At 46.2% G+C, this 20,068-nt stretch overlaps 2 protein-coding genes and 1 pseudogene across 11 annotated transcripts in view; 2 read left to right on the forward strand and 1 right to left on the reverse strand.

The window, feature by feature from the left end:
• The window catches only part of FAM219A (family with sequence similarity 219 member A), a 46,101-nt gene extending 40,819 nt beyond the window's left edge, over nt 1–5,282 (forward strand). For 4 of the 7 annotated variants that reach the window (XM_006916044.3, XM_015592686.2, XM_025049728.1 and 1 more), the window contains exons 3-6: nt 854–956; nt 1,193–1,273; nt 1,907–1,961; nt 2,379–5,282. In XM_006916044.3, the coding sequence (XP_006916106.1) occupies nt 854–956; nt 1,193–1,273; nt 1,907–1,961; nt 2,379–2,537 (398 nt within the window). In that variant the 3' untranslated portion in view covers nt 2,538–5,282. The remainder of the gene's footprint in view (nt 1–853; nt 957–1,192; nt 1,274–1,906; nt 1,962–2,378) is intronic. The other 3 variants (XM_006916045.3, XM_015592687.2, XM_006916047.3) reach the window with 1 other exon arrangement.
• Nucleotides 5,283–5,356: 74 nt separating this feature from the next.
• Nucleotides 5,357–19,863, forward strand: CUNH9orf24 (chromosome unknown C9orf24 homolog). 4 transcript variants are annotated; one of them, XM_006916049.2, is made up of 7 exons: nt 5,357–5,959; nt 14,224–14,368; nt 16,379–16,491; nt 17,426–17,501; nt 17,729–17,963; nt 19,172–19,258; nt 19,706–19,863. In XM_006916049.2, the coding sequence occupies exons 1-7, from the start codon at nt 5,825–5,827 to the stop codon at nt 19,809–19,811; spliced, it is 897 nt and encodes a 298-aa protein (XP_006916111.2). In that variant the 5' UTR covers nt 5,357–5,824; the 3' UTR covers nt 19,812–19,863. The 4 variants fall into 4 exon arrangements, with proteins under 4 accessions (XP_006916111.2, XP_006916110.1, XP_015448118.1 ...); XM_006916048.2 differs by lacking the exon at nt 19,706–19,863 and having other exon boundaries at nt 17,729–17,958; XM_015592632.1 differs by lacking the exons at nt 5,357–5,959; nt 14,224–14,368; nt 16,379–16,491 and having other exon boundaries at nt 17,396–17,501; nt 17,729–17,958.
• LOC102887181 lies at nt 11,804–12,777 on the reverse strand (annotated as a pseudogene).
• Nucleotides 19,864–20,068: the final 205 nt, after the last annotated feature.

Raw genomic sequence — 20,068 nt, forward strand, 5'->3', positions numbered from 1 at the left:
AAAGGGTGGACAGGCCTCCTCAGGACCCAGGCAGCCAATGGCTACTGGTAACAGTGCCACACACTGGGCAGTGGGTGACCTGGTTGCCAGCCCCATGAATCCAGTAGGCTCTGGAACCTCGGAGAACTCAGAGGCTGGCAGAGGAGTCAGAAGTACAGCCAGAGGGGCTCCCCAAGCTTCCTGCACCTTACTCTGCTAGCCCCATTCTGCCCCTCCCATTCTACAACTTTTAGGGCTCCTTTTCCTTCTGAATTAATCCCAAACTCCTCTATTCGGCATTCAAGGCCAAGCTCTGAGTTTGTAATCAGAGGGAGTCCCCAGCCCCTCAGCACAGGACCTGGGATTGGTGACATAGGTGTTGTTGGTAAATAAATGACTGAATAAATGTATCCTACTTTTCCAACTTGTCTTCCCTCCATCTTCACCCCTTCTTCCCATCCAGATCCACACTTATTGTGCTCACTTCTAAATGTAAGTTTTGTAAACACTATCCCTCCTTCCTAGAATGCCCCCTTCTCTCCAGTCAAGGTGTCACCTGCAGGAAGCCCTGACTGTTCCATCCTTCTGCTCCATCTCTACCTCTCCAGCCTTTCTCTGGTATCAAGCAAACACTATTTGCTCCACGTAAGAGTACAGCTCCTGGAAGACAGGGATCAGCCTCCTGTTGCCTTTTATTATCTGCCTTGGGTTGTGCAGGGCCAATTACTGTCTCTACTGAGCAGCAGGCCTTGGAATTGGAATTCCTAGAGAAGCATGGGGTTTCCCAACAGAGGTCTAGCCTAGGCTGCCCAGAGCAGCAAGGCAGGGTAGCCCTGGGAGCAGGACACAGCTTCCTTCCCATGTTCCCCTGCAGAGAAGCAACGGGAGCTGGCCCGGAAGGGGTCCCTGAAGAATGGCAGCATGGGTAGCCCTGTCAACCAGCAACCCAAGAAGAACAATGTCATGGCCCGGACAAGGTAGAGGGCCCCCTATCCCATCTGGACCCTGCCAGCTAGCATCTGTCTCTGCTGGTCCTTAGCCTCCCCCTCTTCCCTTCTTCCTTAGGCCTACCTAGCTCCTCTCTAAGAGGAGAATGTCTCAACAGGATCCAAGGGGGTGGGGGTAGGGAAGTGGTGGGGTGGGGCCAGACCCAATTCCTTGCCGGGCTTGTGTGCTCCAGTTGCCAATCCAATCCTCCAAATTCTCCACCCAGGCTGGTCGTTCCCAATAAAGGCTATTCTTCGCTTGACCAGAGCCCAGACGAGAAGCCACTGGTAGCCCTTGATACTGACAGGTGTGTACGGGGATGTTGGGGCAGCTAGGCAAGCCACAGGAACCTATGTGAACATACGAGTGGACTGTACAAGCCATACCTGCTATATTGTCAGAACTGAGATGTTCCTCAGACAGCCAGGAGCTCTCCAAGGGTGAATCCCCCAGGGAATGGAATTTTTACCTGGATGTGGGGAAAAGCAGAGAGAGGAAAAGGGGACTGGTGCAGTCTGCTGCTGTACTGGGACACTGCTCCAATAGCTGCCCCAAAAATGAGCCTTGATTTGATGCTTAATGCCTTGCACCCTCTAAGGGAGCAGCCCTATTGTTGGGAACACACTTAGCTAGACCTGGACTTTGAGAAAATTCAACAAGCCAGAGTGATTTGAGCCTAGAAAAAAAGGAGGATGGTTGAGGGGGAAGAGAGTAGCATCTCTATTTAGAAGGAAGTTAAGGGTGGAAATTTATTTAGAAGGGTGGAGCCAGGGAACCTGTCTTAAAACAGCATTTGCACAGCAAGCCCAGTTTTTATTTAGATCGTGCTGTTTATTTGGGAGCATGAGAGAGGGATATAAGGTATTAACTGATAGGGGTGCAGGGAGTTTTCTGATTTCTGGGAATCACTCTCCCTCTGTCTTCTTTCCTCCATGGCCAGTGATGATGACTTTGACATGTCCAGATATTCCTCCTCTGGCTACTCCTCTGCTGAGGTGAGGCCCACACTTCCCATCTTAGAGCAGGCCCTCCATCTAGGAGAAGCCATGGGCCCAAATCACACCTGAGGGGAGCTATGGACACTGTGTTTGGCACTGGGCTCTTGAATAGAACGGGGTGTGAAAAACAGGTGGCACCTTATGCCACCTGAAATAGAGGCAGGGCTCTAAAAGAGGCAGGATCTAAGGTGAGAAGTTGCCCTTAGAATGGGGTGGGGTCTGTAGTGGGATGGTCCTCATAGGGAAGTGCCTATAAGGAAGATGAGGCCAAGAACTGAGTAGGGGTGAAACCAGAGGTTTCAGGGAGACCTGGGATGGGATGGGTCTGGGCGTGGGAGGCCGGGGGATGCAGCCTGGCTGTGGGTGGTGCCTCCAGATCTGTCGGAGCCTGACCTCCCTCCCCTTTGTCTACAGCAGATCAACCAAGATTTGAACATTCAGCTGCTGAAGGACGGCTACCGGTTAGATGAGATCCCTGATGACGAGGACCTGGACCTCATCCCCCCCAAGTCCGTGAACCCCACATGCATGTGCTGCCAGGCCACGTCCTCCACCGCCTGCCACATTCAGTAGTGGGTGAGGCTGCTGCAGCAGCTGGAGCAGGGCCACAGAGGGCCAGGTTGGACAGGGCAGGGGCTGACCCCTCCCCAACTCGTCTGCCTGCCCCTGGCCCCGCGCCCTCTACAGCCGCCAACCTCCTAACAGTCATTGCTTCCTCCTATGGTAGGACGTGTACTTCTGCGTGTTCATGGAGCCGGAGAAACCAAAACCGGGTCTCTCTTCACCCCGGGGGCTGAGGAGGGGGGCAGCTCTATGTTCAGTTACTCGAGGGACCTCGCCTAGCACCCTGCCCCACTCCCCAAAGCTGCAGTCTGGTGAGGGGACTGGACCGCAGGGAGGCCAACAATAATAAATTTTGAGAGAGATCACAAAGCCAGGGACTCGGCCCCACCCCAGTGAAGCCATGAACTCCCCCAGCCCCAGCCTGACAAGGAAAGGGGCTCAAGGGAGAAAGGCCCTGGGGGGGGGGGGAAGGGGGCAAAGCCCAGCACCTCAGAGCCCCCTCCGTGCGACCCCTGCCAACCCATGTACCTATTTGCATTTCTCCCTTCATCTCTAGATGGGAAGGCTGGGAAAACTGCCCAGTGGGATATTGCCCCTGACCCATCTGATCACTGCCTTCTTCCTCCTCTTTGCTCCATTCACCTGCTTCCTTGCTCTCTGGGTTAGAGACAGGCCGGAGTTTGGGATAGTATGATCTGTCCTCACCCACCCCTAACCAATGCATCTATCTCTCTGCCAAGGCCCCCCCCACCCCCCGCCCCCCCACCTTTCTGTTCACTGGTCTCTATTCCACACTGGGAGCAGGAGATAGGCTGGCCTCAGATGCGCCATTCCCATCTCACTCCAGCCCAAGATTCCGGATGCTGCTTCCCAGTAAGACTCTTCGAGGAAGCAAGATGAAAATATAGTGGCTGCATGTGTATGGTAGGGAGAGATTGGCAGAATGTGTGTGCCTGAGGCTGTCAGGCTTTGTGCCTGTGTCTCTGCAGTTGGGCCTGTCTCTCTAGATGTCTGTTTCTGCCGTAGATGGTGGGAAAGTGACTGTGTGGTCTGTTAACAGTGTGAGAGGCTATTCAGCAGTACAGTGGACTGAGAGCTCTGGACTTGGAACCAGAAGCCTGGGTTCTAGTCCTAGCTCTGGCACTCTCCCTGTGGTCTTCAACAAGTCACTTGCATTCTCCAGGCTTCAGTTTCCTCAACTGTAAAATGAGCAGTGTCTGAAATTATTTTTAAGGTTCTTTCAAACCCGAAGGAATTTTCTCATAGGAACTTCTCTGGAGGTGTATAGGGAGGCCTCTGTGTATCTTTGAGTACACCTAGAGGGCTTCCTGAGTTGTAAGTCTGTATGGAAAGGAGAGGAGGAAGTTCCATGGGACCTGTCTATGTCTGAGTGCATGGGGGATCTACTTGGGAATACATGTGTGTGTGTCTATGAATATGTATACTTGTATGGATATCTCTTGTGTATGTGGCTATATGCGGTGTCTGAGTCAGAATGTGTATACTGCTGCTTCCACTGTTGTTGCTGGGGTGGGAGGGTGTGCCAGAAAAACTGAGGATGAAAATCAAGAAGGAGGAGGTGACCAATGGCTTCCACTGGGACTGGGTAATATAGACCTGCCCTCATGTGAAAAAAAAAAAAAAAAAATGAAAGCACAGATAGCCTAAGACTGCTCAGGTCTATGCCCCAGAAACCCCATACCCCAAGGCCAGGGTGTACACCCCCCATTCCTCCATGCTGACACCCTACATGCACTGGTGTATCCACTTATATATTACCACTCACATGCTGCAAGCATGTAAAGGACACACCCGCAGCCCACTCCCTGGACGTCTTTCCTGGGAGGTGGGAGCTAGAAGAGGGAGAGGGTAGTAAGAGGTAGAGAGTAAGGCTGCTAGCTTAGGAAGGGTAGCAGCTCTCCCTGCACCACACTCAGGGGCTGCCAACTCCAAAGTGTTGAGATGCAGCTCTCTACCCTCAATTCCTCCAACTCACCCCTACCTCCTCTCATGCAGGGATCTGGTTAGATGAGGAAATGCCAAAGGGAGGCACGACAGAGAAAGCACTGTCAGGGCCCACAAGGCCAGTATTGGCCTCTATCTGAGCCCATTTCTCCCACCATGGTTAGATCCCTATACTCCGTCATCTGGGCACCCTGAGCCAAGCCTACTACTACTATCACCACCACCCTGGGCTTCTTGACTCACCCTTCGAGAACCTGGATACCTCCTCTTTTCCAGGCAGGGCCCCACCAGGGCTCATTTATATCTCTGCCTTTGCTGCTGACTTGCTGTGTGACTCCGGCCCCCTGCCTAACCCCTCTGGCCCTGAGGAACTAGGGAAAAGCTCCCTCCCTACAGGACATACCTAGTTCCTTGGAAGGCAATGGTTTCTGAGTAAGTGTACAAATGGCAGAGAGAGGTAGGAAGCTGGCAGCCAGCACCTTCTGGGTCTAGGGAGAGTGTACGGTTTCCTCCTTCCCTGTCTGGGAGGTTGGAGGGGAGGAATCGAGGCCTTAGCTTGTCCCCTGCCACCCTTCTCCCTTGTAGATACTGCCTTAACACTCCCTCTACCCTCAGCTCTGGCTGCCACCCAGCCAGGTTTCTCCGCGCTCACTAATTTATTTCCAGGAAGGTGTGTGGAAGACATGAGCCGTGTATAATATTTTTTTTAACATTTCCATCGCAGTATTGACCATCATCCTTGGTTGTGTATCGTGTAACACAAATAACGATATTAAAAGCATCAAACAAGCCAGCCTCAGCTTCCTACCTGGGGTGTGGGCAAGGGACAGGTGGGCTGGGAAGGGGAAAAAACTGATCCTTTGAATGCACATTTCACTCTACTTCCATTTGTGGGTTCCCAGGCCAAGCCTGCCACTGACCTTCTGTATGACCCCGGGTGAGTCACTTGACCCTTTGGAACCTCCGTATCTCTTCATCAAATTGAGAAGCTTAGCCTAGAAGATCTCTTGGAAATTGGGCTCTTTTGAGAGGCTTGAGGGAGGACGTGGCTGGGAGTAGGGAGAGAATTGGACCTCCTCATCTCCCCAGGGATGGGACTAAGCCAGGTGATATCATAATGGGCAGTGCCCATCCTAAAGGAGGAAACAGGGTGGGGTAGGAGCAGAAAGTCTGTGCGGGAGAGAAGTTGAGAGATCCTCCACAGGAGGGTCACAGCAACTAGGGGCACCTGCCAGGCTGGCGGTGTGGGCTCTCTGGGAGAGGGGGTGGTCACTGATGTTTTGCAGGAGACCTTGGTAGGTAGAGCCTACCACAGCACTCCCTACACCACTATGTTCCTCTCCTCCCGTAAGACCAAGACTCCCATCAGCACCTACAGTGACTCCTACAGGGCTCCAACCTCTATCAAGGAGGTCTATAAGGACCCACCTCTATGTGCCTGGGAAGCCAACAAGTTTGTGACCCCGGTAAGTGGAGGCGGAGGTTGGGGGGGGGTGGCGGTAGGGGCAAGCTAGAGTGTATGACCATGCATATCTGGATGACTGGCAGTGTGTGGTTGTCATTATGTGTTTGTAATTATTTTAGATTTGTGTGTGTGTGTGTGTGTGTGTTTTATTCACTTGCCTAAGTGTGGAATTTATGATATATAAAATAGTACAAGATCCTGCCTTCATGGTACCCTACTACTACACTGGGGTAGGAGGTAGGGAGAGTTATACAATAAGAAATAAGCAGGATTTTTCTAAATTATCTAAAATGCTATAAAGGAAATAAATAAGATAATGGAAATGGAAAGTAACCAGGGAGAGCTACTTAAATAGAAAGGCCATAGAAGACCTAGATGGGAGAGAACTAGCTATGTGAAGAGCTGAAAGAATAAGGTTCCAGGCAGAGTGATCCGAAAGTGCAAAGGTCCTGAGGCTGCCTGATATGCCAGAAAATATCCAATAGGCATGTTTTTATGTGTGTTTATCACAGTCTCCTTGTATCTGTGTCTGTACTTGTGAAGACAGATGGCCACGTGGGTCTGTGCACCTTATATGAAATGGAGAGGAGACCTGTGAGTCTAACTGGACTGCCTAAGGAAAATAATCTGTGTATACCATCCAACAAACTTCTGGATATCTACATGTGCCAGGCACAATGCGGATATAACAATGAAAGGCCAGGCCCTGCCTTTGAGGAACTCTCAGCAAACAAGTGAACAAAATAGGGTTGCCCCATGTGGAACATGCACCAACAAAGGCATGGACCAGTACAAGATCAGGAAAGAAGAGAGCATTCCCTGGACTTGAAGAGCAGGTCTACTAAGAAATCCAGCAGGAGGAGGCTTTCAGCAGAAGAGTCATGAGAAAGGGAAGCCTGGGGGCAGTGACCCACTGGGAACTGAGAACTGCAGGAGCTGGGGAAAGGCTAGCCTTGTGGTTAGAGAAGAGCCTGCAGACCACGAAGAGCCTCAGGCTATGTTGAGAAAGAGGACAGAATTGGGTTTTTTAATTTGGGAGTGCCATGATTGGATTGTAAGTTAGGCCACTCTGGCCACAGTGGCAAGAGATTGATGGGGCTGGGGCTGAGGGCAGGAAGCCCAGTGAGATGATAAAAGAGGAGGGAGGAGGGTGTGGGTGGGAGATAAGGAAAACTATGGCAGTGAAAAAAGGAATTTGTTGAATAAGAGAATTTTTTAAATAATTTTTATAATTACAAAATAAATATATGCTCAATGCAGAAAATGGGGATAAGTCAGAGAAGAACAAAGGAAAAAGGCCTATAATCTCACTATCCAAAATAACCACTGTTAATTTACCATTATATACCCTTTTAGGAAGTAAATATTTTTTATAATGTAATTTTCATGACTATAGTATTGTATGAATGTACCAAAATATATTTAAGGAATGTTATATTATTGGAAATTTAGGTTATTTATAAAAATTTGCTAGTATAAACATTCTTGTACATATATATCTTTGTATACATCAACTATCCCTTAGAATAAATTCCTAGACATGCAAGTTTTCAGAGGAAGGAAATGCATATTTTAAAAACTTTTGATATACACTTCAAATTGCTATAAGGTTTGTAATAACTTACATGCCAACCAGCAAAATATGAGAGTGCCTGCCTGCTTTTTCACAGTCAATAGGAACGAATTTTAAGAAGTAGATCAGATTTTGGTCACCATCTGGGTATAAAGAAGGGAGAGATGAAGATGACTCCTGAGTTTTGGGCTCTGGCAACTGAGATTTGGAATTGCAGATTACAGAGATTTGAAGTTCATTTGGGGACAAAAAACATTCAAGGACTTCTAGAAAAAGATGGCTGGTGGGTAGTTGGATGTACTTAGCTGAAGCGAAGGGAAGAATTTTGGGCTACAGGTTTTACACTTTTTAAATTAATTAAAATTTTTAATGATGACATTGGTTAATGAAATGTGGTAAGTTTCAGCTGTACATTTTGACAGTAAGATATATATATATATATTTACATTGTGTGTTCATCTCTCATAGTTCGATTTCTTTCTGTCACCACATATATGACCACTTTCATCCCATCTACCTTGCCCCTCCCCCCAGATATAGATTTTTAAATCAGCAACATATAGATGGTAGCTGAAGTCATAGGAGTGAATGAGATAGCCAAGGAAGAGTAAAAAAATGGCCCATGACAGAACTTTGGAGAATATTAATATTTAATGGGGTAGGTAAAAGAAGAAGAGCCATAAAAGGAGACAGAATGATAAGCGGAAAGTCAAAGAAAAACCAACAAAGACAGCACTGTTAGACAAAGATCAGCATCAAATGCTGTCAACACAGAAAGGAATCTCTTGGATGTAGTAACCCTTAGTAACCTGGTCAGACAGCTTCAGTGAGCAGAGTGGAGTGAAAGCCAGATAGCAATGAGATTAAGAATGAAGGAAAGGCTTCTCCTTTTGGCAATAAGGTGGTCTAGAAACTCTGAAGGGCCCTCCTGCTTCAAATCAACTAGGTCCTACATAAAAATTCATTTTTACTTTGTTTTGGACTCTCATGGAAGTGAGTGGTAAGTATATTTAGAAGACAGGTTTGCCCTAAAGACAAATGCCAACATTAGCACTATAAGTAGAAATTAAGCCTTAAGCTAGCTGAAAGATGGAGAAACTAAACCTGTAAATTTCAAACTGAACCAGAAAGTTGAGTGATATCTGGCTCCATGATCCCCAACACACACACACACACACACACACACAATGAATATATACCTTCTATAGTGAAAAATATCCTCAGTGTAGGCTTCCAGGTATCCTTCAGAGTAAGGTCAATCAAATCTGAGTTTACAATAGGTGATGTAAGAAAACAAGCCACAATATGACAGCAGAAAGAACAAACAACAGACTTAAACCTCTAAGGACTTCAGATATTGGAATTAACAGTTAAAGCATACAAAATAATTATTATGAATTTTTAAAAATAAAATGTAAAATCATCAAAATGACCAAACAAGAGGTTATATTTTTAAAATACCAGAAAAATGTAAAAAAGCAATAGGATTTTAGAAATGAAAACTATATGTGTTAAAACCAAATACTCATATTGGGATATTGGATGGGTTAAAGAGTAGATTAGACACAGCTTAAGAGTGTCAGTGAAATGAAAGAACAGAAGAAATTTCCCAGAATATAGCACAGAGAGACAAAAAGAGAAAATATGAAACATTAAGCAATATAAGGAGAAGATCCCCCACACATCTACTTGGAGTCCCAGGAGGAAAGAGCAGAAAGGAGAACAGACATCATCTGAAGATAAAAAGGCTCTGAATTTTTCAGAACTAATGAAAGAAATGAATCCACAGCTACAGAATAAATAGAAGGAATTCCACACTTCGGTACTTCACAGTCACACTGCATAACGCCAGCTTAAGAGATGACATTAACAATAGGCAGAAAAAAGTTTTTTTCAAAGTGTCTTCCTTTCAAGAACAAAAGAAAAAGAAAGATGAAGACATTTACAGACAAACAAAAACTAAAATGTTTACTACCATCAGACTTATAATAAAGAAACTTCTAAAGGCTATACTTGGGGAGAAAGGTAAATGATCACAAAAGGAAGGTATCGCAGGATACAAGAAGGAATGGTGAGCTACAAAATTGGCAAACAGATAAATTTAAGCAAATGTCTACAAAAAATAATTATAATAATTTTTAATTTGTAAAATTTAAAGAAAAACAAAATAATGGAAAAGAATATAATGTAAGTTGTATATTGGAAAACAGTATCATGTAAGATGCAAGAATAGGAAAGGAATATAAAAATTGTCATTCACAGATGATACAATTGTGTATATAGAATCTATAAATTATCAAAACAAGAGAACTTAGAAGGAAGCCTGGATGAATATAAGGTAAAAAGCCAATCACATTTCTTTAATTCAATGACAAATATTTAGAAAGCATAATTAAAAAATATATATGTACATATTCTAGCAACAAGAAATAAAGATAAGTGTAATAAATCTAATGTGTTCAAAATTATAAAAATATAAAACTTTGAATACTTTAAAAAATAAATAAATAGAGAGGTATAACATGCTTGTGGTTAGGAAGGGTCACTAAAATAAAGATTTAATGGAATTCTGATTGAAATCTCAAGATTTTTTGAAGAATTTGACAAGCTGTTTATAAAAGAATTTCTAGAGAAGAGCAGAGGCTCTAGAAATAGCTAAAACACACCTGAAGAAGAAGGAGACTTGTCCAATCAGATATTAATGTTCATTAGCAAGCCATAGAAATGCATGAAGCATAGTATTACTGTAGGGATAGACAAATTGATTAATGGACTAAAATAGATAAGAAATGGAGCCACATATGCATGGAAATAATATACAACAGAAATGATTTGAAAGTAAAGCTATGGGAAAAGTTATATCAGGCTTGGGATGGCATTACAAACCTGTGGAGAAGATAGACTACTCAATGGGCCAATTGGTAATCCATAAGGGTAAAAATAAAATTGATCCCTAACTCCAAAAGCAATATCTGACAAAGACTTAAATAAGGAAAGCAAAACTGTATAGCTTTTAAAAGAAAATATAGAACATTATCTGAGTGTAGATGGATTTCTTAAATCGCAAAAGCACATGAGATTAATAAATTCAATTATGTTAAAATTAAAAACTCCTAGTCATCAAAAGACACCATAGAGAATATGAAGATACAAGCCACAAACCAAGAGAAGATATTTGCAACATATAACGGCAAAGGATTAGTATATAGAATATATAAAGAACTACGATTCCCTGGGTTAAAATTGAACACATGTATTTTGACTCCTTCCTGAAACCCTCTAAAACTACAGGAAGTGGATATTTAAGACAAACTCACAAGAATAGTGAGAATGAAGAGACAATGGCAACAAAATTTCAGAAGCTGGAAAGTATGATAAATACACAAGATATAATTCAACTTAAAACTTCAGAATTTTCACAAAGCTCAGGAGTTAGCAATACTAGGCTTTTCCGGAACTGAAGATGGAACCAACGCCAAAATAAGGATGATTCTAAATCTATTTAAGGAGCAGTTAAGCCCATTAATCCCCTCTTCTATTCCACACCACAGGTTGACCCCCCACCCCATCTCTGCCCCATCAAAAGTTGGAAGGCTTACATTTTGATGAGGATCTGGGGATACTAGGCCCAGGTGAGGGCAGGGCACCATATTGAAAACAGGTGAAACTCCATATACTAAATGCTAAAACTCCCAGCAGCCCTCTTCTCCTCTAGGTTCTTAGAACACTGGCAGCTAGATCACAACCTTCAGGCCAAAGATTGAAAGTCTCTTCCGAAGGATCTGATCACTCCAAGAGGAAAGACCTAGTATACTGACAGAGTTTGCAAAAAATTGTCTAGCCAAACGGCCTAAAATGATGCTCATGATTGACAAGCCTACCTGCAGCTCAAAGCTTCTAATAAGCTTTTTTTTTTTTATGTTCAAATGTGATGGGTTTATTTTATTTTACTCTGATGCAAAACCAAAGATTCCACTACTGCACAGAGACCAATGTATTAAACAATCATAAAAAAGTGGTGTGGAACATGCAAGACGTGATGTACAAACTGGAGGATTGTGTCATTTCTTTTTTAACATGACACTACATTGTCTCTGAGGAACACATTTAAAATAATACTGTGGAACCGAAATGTTGCACAAACAACAATTTCCAGGCATGCCTTTAAGCACCTCCCTTAGGGTGGACTTGCAATCTCTAAACTTCAGTGTGGGGAGAATTACAAATCTTTGGAAGAAAAAAAAGTTCACGCTTTTGAAATTTCAGAGAAGTTTAAGGCCAAAACATAGTGGGTTCATTTCTCTTCAGCTCCAGGAACAAATGTGATGCTTTATTTAAAATCACATTAAGCTTCTGGTTAGAATCCCAACCCAACCCGTGACTTCCTGCATTGAAGTTCTTTCCATCAACTAAAGCTGATAGGGTCAATTTGACTTCTGGTTGAAGGGTTCAAGTATAACTAAGTCCAATCAGGCTGGCTTTATTTACTTTAGCCACCTATAGTAATTGTGAGGATTAAGCAAGATAATACACGTAAAGCCCTTAGCATAGTACAGATAAAGAAGTTCTACAATCCAGCTTGTATTTAGCAGCAATGCCAATACAGGTATTGTTACTACCAGCTGTCCAAGCAAGGTTTATTGATGTTTCAATCTCCTCATTAACTTTCTGGTAGATAGACCCTCCAAATTCAGTGTCATTATTCACATGAGTGTGTAGCTGGAAGTCTGCAGCCTTATAAACCAGGGTGAAATTATTCTGTGACAGTTTGGATTGTGCCAAAAGTCATCTGATAGCCAACAAGCCAACCTTCAAAGGCTAACACAGCCCAGCTTATAGATGATTGGTCCAGAAATCATCAACGTTACTGTCAAGGCTGAAATAATCCCATTTATAGGAAGCCTTCAATTTCCCACTCTTCTCTCCTGTGTTCAGTACAAAAATGGTATCAAGAGTCAGGTTCAACCCTTCAACCAACTTATTCTCCAAAGGGATTTCTGTTCCAAGAGTATTGTCTGTGTTCCATTTTAGGATGAAGGTAAGTCCATAGTTATAGACCTTATATTTGGTATCTAGGTTGCCTGACACTTTCCCTGTATCAGTGTAAGCATAACTAGAAGTAGAAAATTCCACTCCACTACATGACTTGGTTCTCAGATCTATTCGGACCATGCCAAACCCATGTTCTTTGTTGAAGACATCCTGGAAGCCTTTCCTAGGTCACAGTAAGTCAGTGTATTACACATATTTCCACCCAGAAAGCCGTTCTCCTCTCCACCAGGGCAATGCTCTCCAATAAGCTTTTTCAGTCTACTATGCATAAACATGAACGGACAATCAAAGATTATAGACATCTGAGGAAAGCCTCTAACAGAAAAATTGATGATCTCTATGAGTTCTTCTAAATGACTGTCTTTGTATCTCTATGTGTTTTTGTATGTCTGAGAGTATATGTATAAACATACATCTGTATGAATGTCTATGAGTGCATTGGTATAGATCTATGTGTATGTCCAGATGTGTGTATGTGTGTGTGTGTGTGAGTGTGTGTGTGTGTGTGCGTGTAAGTTTCAGGGGAGTGCCAAGTCATGGGGCCCCTCCACTCATGTGGAATATGACTATGCCCACAGAATAAAACCTCAGCTGGGCACAGAGAATCCAAGAAGCCCTTTGGCAGAGGAATTTTCAGGGTGGTAGGGGCACTAAGAAAAGCAAAGTTTCATCCCTGGCCAAGAGACCCCTCCACTCTTTGGATCATAAGGGGGAAATGTGAGTGGCATTGTCACCATCCCAACATCTTGCTGCCCACTATGAGGAAGTCCCTTATGGCGTCTGACTATGTTGGGTGTCTTACCCCTGCGGCCCAACTGCCTAGTCATACCAGCTGCCTACAGAGATCTATGGCCCATAACTAGGCACTTTACCCTCACCTGAAGACAAGGGGTCCCCAAAGGGAGGCCTTGATCTGGCATTTCACAGATATAGCCCAACAAGGGGTAATGGGCTAAGATGAGGTGAACCCCAAGAAGCAGAGGAGCCCAGGGCCTGAACTAAGGTCAGGGTAGGATGAAGACTAGGGCAAAGTGTCAGGGCCAAGGGTAATAATGGTATCAAGATCAAAGCCACAGCAGAATCAGAGTCAGATCAGAGAAGGGGAATTAGATTTTAAAGTAGGGAGACCTCCAGTCCCATTTTTTTTATCTCCTTCAAGGTGTCAGATTCCCAGAAAGCACTCCCTGTCCGAAACACCTGTTCCCAGGGCAGCCAGCCTTTCTGAGGCTCCAGGTTATACAAGGGTCCTGTTGCTCTGTTGAGGGTGACCCAGATCCTGCTCCCATGCAGTATCACAGTCTGGAAGAAAATGGACAGGAGCTCCCAACTCTGCCCTTAAAGAGCTCCCAGTCAATAAAAATAATAGAAATGAAAACATTAGAAAATCACTCTGACTGAAGGCAAATATCTGGCTCTAAGCCCTAGCCCTGTATGGAAAGAAAAGAGGAAAGGGTAATTCAAACAAAAGAACTATGCAGAGGGTGCCAAAGCTGGCATGAGGATCCCTCTGGCATAGGGAGAGGGTTTGGGCGACCCACTTGGGCCAACCTTCCCAACAGGAGCTGGATCTAGGTCCAATAGGACCCTAAGGCTAGAGTCTCTATGCAACTGGCCATTTCCTCCCCTTTCCCTTTGCCCAGGGCCTGGCTCAGAGCATGCGGCGTCATGTGGATTCTGAAGCCCTGCAGAAGATGCTCAAGTGTGCTGTGCAGGACTATACTTATAAGGGATCCATACCAGGCCACCCCTACTTGCCTGAGAAATACTGGCTCTCTGAAGAGGAAGGTAGGGCCTCACCTCTCACATAGCTCTGACCTGATTCAATGACCCCAATGACCCTCAACCTGAACCTAACTTGTATTCTGACCTCCATGCTGATCATATATGTCTTATTTCCACCCATAACCTGGGCTTCTCTAAACACACTCAATCCAGTTTGACTTCCACTCACTGACCTGACCCTGATCTGGAGGAGATGCAGGCCCTACCCTTTGGGAGCCCCTTGTCTGTGCTAAAGAACTGAAAGAGGCATGGGTCTTATCCCTAGAGAGATGATGAAAGTATTGACCTCCTCCAAACAAACCCTTCCAAGTATATTCCAAGTGCCATCTCCTCCCATCTTCTTAGTGACCATTTCATCACATCCTCTACCTCCCCTGCATCCCTCTGCCCGACCACCTGAAAGACTTTTCTAATCTCTTCCTGCCTAAAATTATCTCCTGCTCCTCCCCTTCACAGCCAAAATTTTTAGAAGCATAGCCTATACTCACTGTCTCTACTTCCTTACTCCTTCATTCCTTCTTACACTTCATGAGAAATTATCTTTCTTATTTTATTAGGTGTTTATGATCTGTCTCTCTGTACATTCCAAAAGAGCAATCTTGTCAGATTCACATCTGTGCCCCCTCCACCTAGAACAGTACCAGGCTTCATAAGTATTTGTTGAATGAATGGATGATAAATTTTTATTTCTTTGAAACTGGGGGTCTATATCTCCCACACTCAAGTATTAAAACTGCTCTTGTGTGGTTCTAGCTCCTGCATCCACAACTCTTCAATCTTTATCTTACAAGACCTACTCTATGCATTTCACACTCTGATCACTCTCTGCGTCTTTCTTCTCAGCATCTCCAAAACCTCAATTTCCTGGGTCTCTTGTCCACCCACTCTGGAAATGTGGGGTTCCCCAGGGTGCTAATCTGAGGCCTCTTCTTTCCTTACTCTTCTCCTGAGACTATTTTATTTAACCCATGTCTTTAATTACTGACAACTCCAAGTCTTTATTTCTAGCCTTGACCTCTCACCAGAATTCCACTCTCCATCTGACTATGGTCGTCTTCACCTGAATGTCTCAAACACCTCAAACTCAGTATGTCCAACCCACCAACCGAGAACTCTAAATCCCAACCCTCTGCCTCATTTTCTAAGGCTCCTAGCCCTCCTTTCCTGATATCTCTCACATGTGGTTTTCCAGACTGTTAGGGGAGTGGACCATTCGAGGGCCTTGTTGGACAGACTTAGATGACTGGGTGGGTGGGGTTTGGAGTATTTTAAGCAGTGAAGTGTCTTGGTCAGATTTTCATTTGTGAAAAAGTGCCAACAGCTTCTAAGTGGAGATTGGATTGTGAGATTTCAAAGATGAGGCAGGGAGACCAGTAAGCTAATAATAATAATAGTTTTCTAAATTTCTAAGTTCTTAGTGTTTATTCATTAAATCTCACAACAATCCTAAGTAGTAGTAGAGCTATTACCCATTTTAAAATTAAAGAAACTGAGACATAGTGAAATTAACTCAGTCAAGGTCACACACAGCTAATATTTGAAGCCAAGCAGTCTGTCTGCAGAGTCTATTCTATTTGTCACAACATTATATTGTCACATGGTTAAGGCACTGCAGAGATACAGGGGTAAGATCATGGAGGACTGAAAGAAGAGGTAGATTTAAGTGATTTTAAGGAGGCAGAATAAGCAAACTTTGGAGCCTGAATGTGTACAATAAGAGAGAAGAGGGAATTATGTCCCATTTCCAGGTTGGCTGATTCAGAGAGGGTGGTGCCAGGATGAAAAGTGATCAGCTCAAAGGATTCAGACCCCACTCAGGAGCAAGCTTTAGGTGGGAAATGGGCTGCATTTCAGTGTCTAAGACAAGTGTGGGGCTAGGCTGGGCTTTGACTGGCCTGAGGGAGAATCTAGTTTTGTGCTGGAGATCAGAGGAGAAACATTTAGGGAGACCCAGATCCAGGAGTGGAGTAAGGAATAATACCATCTTTTATCCTCACCCCTATCATCAAACAGACAAATGCAACCCTAACTATTTGTGCAGTGACCGGTATAACACATGGAGGATGGGACCTTGCAACTGTACCGGCTGTAACAAATATACCACATGCCTTCCCCGACTGCCTAAGGTATCTACTGTGCTCAGCACAGATGGGATCTGGGACACACACATACCCCTTCACCTCCCAAACCATAGTGACTGATATTTCACCATTAGTTCCTTGTCCTTTTTCCATCAACAATGCTCCAAGGCTCTTTCCCATCTGTGAAACTAGGGTTTGTATTTTCTAGGAGACAAAGGAGCTCAGGAGTAGAGCTGTACCGGGCCCCTGGGTCCCAATCTGTGGGGACTGGGTCCTCTGGATCCCAATCTCTGGCTGGGTTCTATGGGGGACATGGCTAGTGTATACTCCTTGAGGCGCTGCCTTCCTGAAGCTGGCCACCTGGCTCCTTCCCATATGTCAGGCCAAGGAGTCAGTGACAGGCTGAGTCTACCTGACTCCCCTCCTTTGTGATGTAAGCAAGGACAAAAGGAGGGAGAATAAAGGCACCCAGGTAAATGTAGGAGAGTGTTCCGAAGAGGGAAGAAGGAGTCCTGCGGAAAAGAGAACGTGAGTGGATCTTAGGCCAGAGCAGGGGTTAGCTGTAGGCTGATGGCTGACCTCAGGGTGACTGAACCCTTTTGAATCAGAACTTCAAGAATCAGAACTTTTCACAAGTTCCCTAGGTAATTCTGATGGGCAGGCAATATTGAAAACCCTATTAGAGAGAAACCCATACATAGCTTGACAGAGTAAGCTAGAAAAAAAGGGGGTAAAATTAAAGGCAAACGCTGAGGCTGAGTTATCAGAGACCCAGGTCCCCACCCAATTCACCTACAGTTTCACTCCCTCCTCCCCCCATGTAGGCGGAGTAAACGCGTTGCCCGGCGACAACCCCAAACACTCAGAGCCTAGGAGGGGAACATTTGGTGGGCGGGATAAGGTGCGGCCTGGGACAGATCTGGGTGTTCTGGGAGGAACCCCTAAAAGAAGCTTGAGGTAGCGTGTTTGCCACTTCCAGGAGGCCGGGATGGAGACAGTAGTTCGAGGAATGCACTTGGAGTACCCTCCTAAGCCGGAGCGACTCAATGCCTATGGTAACGGATGGTGGGGCGGTGGAGGGGAACCGGTAGCGGGAGGCCAGGAGGAGAGTGGGATGGGAACCTGGGGGACGAGATGGAGCCCGAGGGCCTTGCAGAGGGTGTAACCGTGTCTCTATCTGTCCCTGTGTTTGTCTGCATCTCTCCCTGTCTTTGACCCTGTCTCTTCCCATTCTTGTGATTCTCTGTCTGGAACCCCCCGGGCTGGGGACCTGCCGGCTCAGAGCGCGAAGTGGTGGTGAACATGCTGAACTCGCTGTCAAGGAACCAGCCGCTGCCACAGATCACGCCCCGATGCCGGTGCATGGACCCGCTGCTGGGCCGCCTGCCCTTCCAGGGTTATGAAAGCACTTGCTCAGGACGCCACTACTGTCTGCGTGGGATGGACTACTGCATCACTGGGGCACCCTGTACAGAACGCCACCTGCGGCCTTTGTGCTCCGTGCAGCCGACTGTAAGGTTCGCAGGGCCCCGCCCTGCTCAGCCCTGCCCCGCCCCTAAACAAGCCCGGTTCCCAGAGTCCAGCCCTACCTCGGCTGCACAACCTCCAACCATCGCCAAGTCTAACCTTGATCTGCCTCTATGCCAGACCCCAACCTTACTCCAGCCCCCTTACTGGGCCCTGTCCTGTCCCACCGTCTTGGGCCCCAGCGCCTGAGCAAATAACTGAAGAGGAAGATCCTGACCCTCCGGAAGTGGGCTCTAGATCAGCCTAACTCCTGTATCTGTTCTGGAGGCCTCACCGGAGGGTTTTGTTGAGGAAGAAACCCAATACATCAGTCGCATCCTCTTCCCACGCCCGCCGGCCCCGCCCCCCTACCTCGACAGCAGGCCCTGGAGATGCAGGTTCTAACCTTCATAGGACAGCCTGTTATCAGAAAAGTGTTCTCTATTCCTGGACCTTGGGTCACCGTCAGTCACGGGCAGGGTCATTGTTGAGTGCTAAGTGAACAAGGAACTAGTGAATGCATTACCAGAGGGCCCCTGGCCTCTTCGAAGCCCCTCAGCACCTCCAGTGGTAGCCAGCCTCACGAAGGTTACTGCTGAGAAAACCAAGGTCCGAGCACTCAGCCACAGCCCAGATTGTAGCGCAGCCTTCTCCCTGCACCCGGCGGCAGACAAGGCGGGCTGAGCCTGGGAAAACGTCAATGTCCACATCAGTCTAGAGAGCTGTGCAGGGCTGTGTTTAGGAACCCTGTCCCTAAATCCATGTTGACCTCCCCCCATCCCGTCCCTCCCCAGACAGAGAGAGCCTGATTCCTTGAGCAAGAGTAGGTCTTATCCCTTACAAGGTCACGGGGGAGCAAGAAAGTGTTTGAACCTCAGAAACGTCACCTTATCGATGGTGTGGAGTAATTGCCGTCCTATGGCGAAGATCTGGGGGCTCCTAGGTCTTCAACGGCTGGGGCCCGACTCTCCCCAGAGTCCAGCGTGCTCCATGGCCCAGCCTGGGCAGCAGAAATGAGGCCTAAAGGGGAGGGGAACTTCCAGGTGTCTTCCCAAAGCTGATGCTTCAATGGGGTCTTGAAGGGCCAGGAGGCGGGAGGGAAGGATCTCCGAGCCGTAAGACAGACACCTGAAGCGCTGCTCAGAGTCCTGGTCTGGACTGCGGGGTATGGAGAAATCAAAAGGCCCGACCTCTCCCTGCCCACCGCTTCCTCCTCCAGGAGTGTATCGCCTTACGAGCACCGGCCAGGAATGCAATGTGCTGTTATAACTTCCCCGCCAGCATACTACCCATATCCAAACCTTAGGTAAGTCTAAGGCAAAATCGCATGCACACTGAAGGTTGTTCCCTTGGCGCGGCGGAGGACCCAAGAAATAGGGGTGGGAACCATCTGCTGCGAGGCACCAATTGAAAAAGTGCCACCAGGGGGCGCTAGTGCCATGGGAAGTCAAAACTGGCAAGGAAATAGAGGACCCCATGAGGGTGTGGAGGCTGGCATTGAGAAGTTGCAGGTTGGCAGTGGGACTTAGAGTCAGGAGATCAGAGCGTTAGGTTCAGGGCCTGAGTAGGGGGTAGGAAGTCAATGATAAGAAGCGAATATTGGGAATCATAAATTTAACGGTAGAATCTGAGGTCAGGAGGTCAGTGTTGGAGCCTAATGTCAATATCAGAGGCCAAATATTGGGATAAGGTTAGCTTAGAGATTGGATCAGCCAGATGAGGTCCAAAAGAGCTGGCCCATCTCTCCCCACAGATGGGACACAAGTCACTTCAAGAAGACTGGTGGGCCCCAGAGAAACAACTATGTCATCCACCCTGAGTTTGTGTCGGAGAGTTTCCCTGACTACCACTGCTGGTAGAACCAGGGATAGCTACGTAAGGAGGCTGAGCAATAAATAAACTTTTCACCCCATAGACTGCCTCCTGTGTCCTCACCCAGCAAGATCTGGCAGTGAGGAACCAGTTACTCAGGCTTCTGCCAAGCCCCCTCAACTGAGATGTAGTTTCTCAAAATCAAACTGCCCTGAGCCCTCCCCACCTCTGTCATCTCGGTATTTCCCTTGGGTGGTCCTGAGTGTCCTCCTGAAACATAACAGTAGCCCTATATCTACCTGGT

The sequence above is a fragment of the Pteropus alecto genome, unplaced genomic scaffold, assembly GCF_000325575.1.
Source record: "Pteropus alecto unplaced genomic scaffold, ASM32557v1 scaffold206, whole genome shotgun sequence".
Taxonomy (NCBI): domain Eukaryota; kingdom Metazoa; phylum Chordata; class Mammalia; order Chiroptera; family Pteropodidae; genus Pteropus; species Pteropus alecto.

What these genes read in the sequence shown, in the direction of transcription:
- CUNH9orf24 (XM_006916049.2), top strand. Translation starts at nt 5,825, where the DNA reads ATGTTCCTCTCCTCCCGTAAGACCAAGACTCCCATCAGCACCTACAGT. An exon ending in CCAACAAGTTTGTGACCCCG is followed by an intron (nt 5,960 to 14,223) that starts GTAAGTGGAGGC and finishes CCCTTTGCCCAG; the next exon opens with GGCCTGGCTCAGAGCATGCG. An exon ending in GCCTTCCCCGACTGCCTAAG is followed by an intron (nt 16,492 to 17,425) that starts GTATCTACTGTG and finishes TGCCACTTCCAG; the next exon opens with GAGGCCGGGATGGAGACAGT.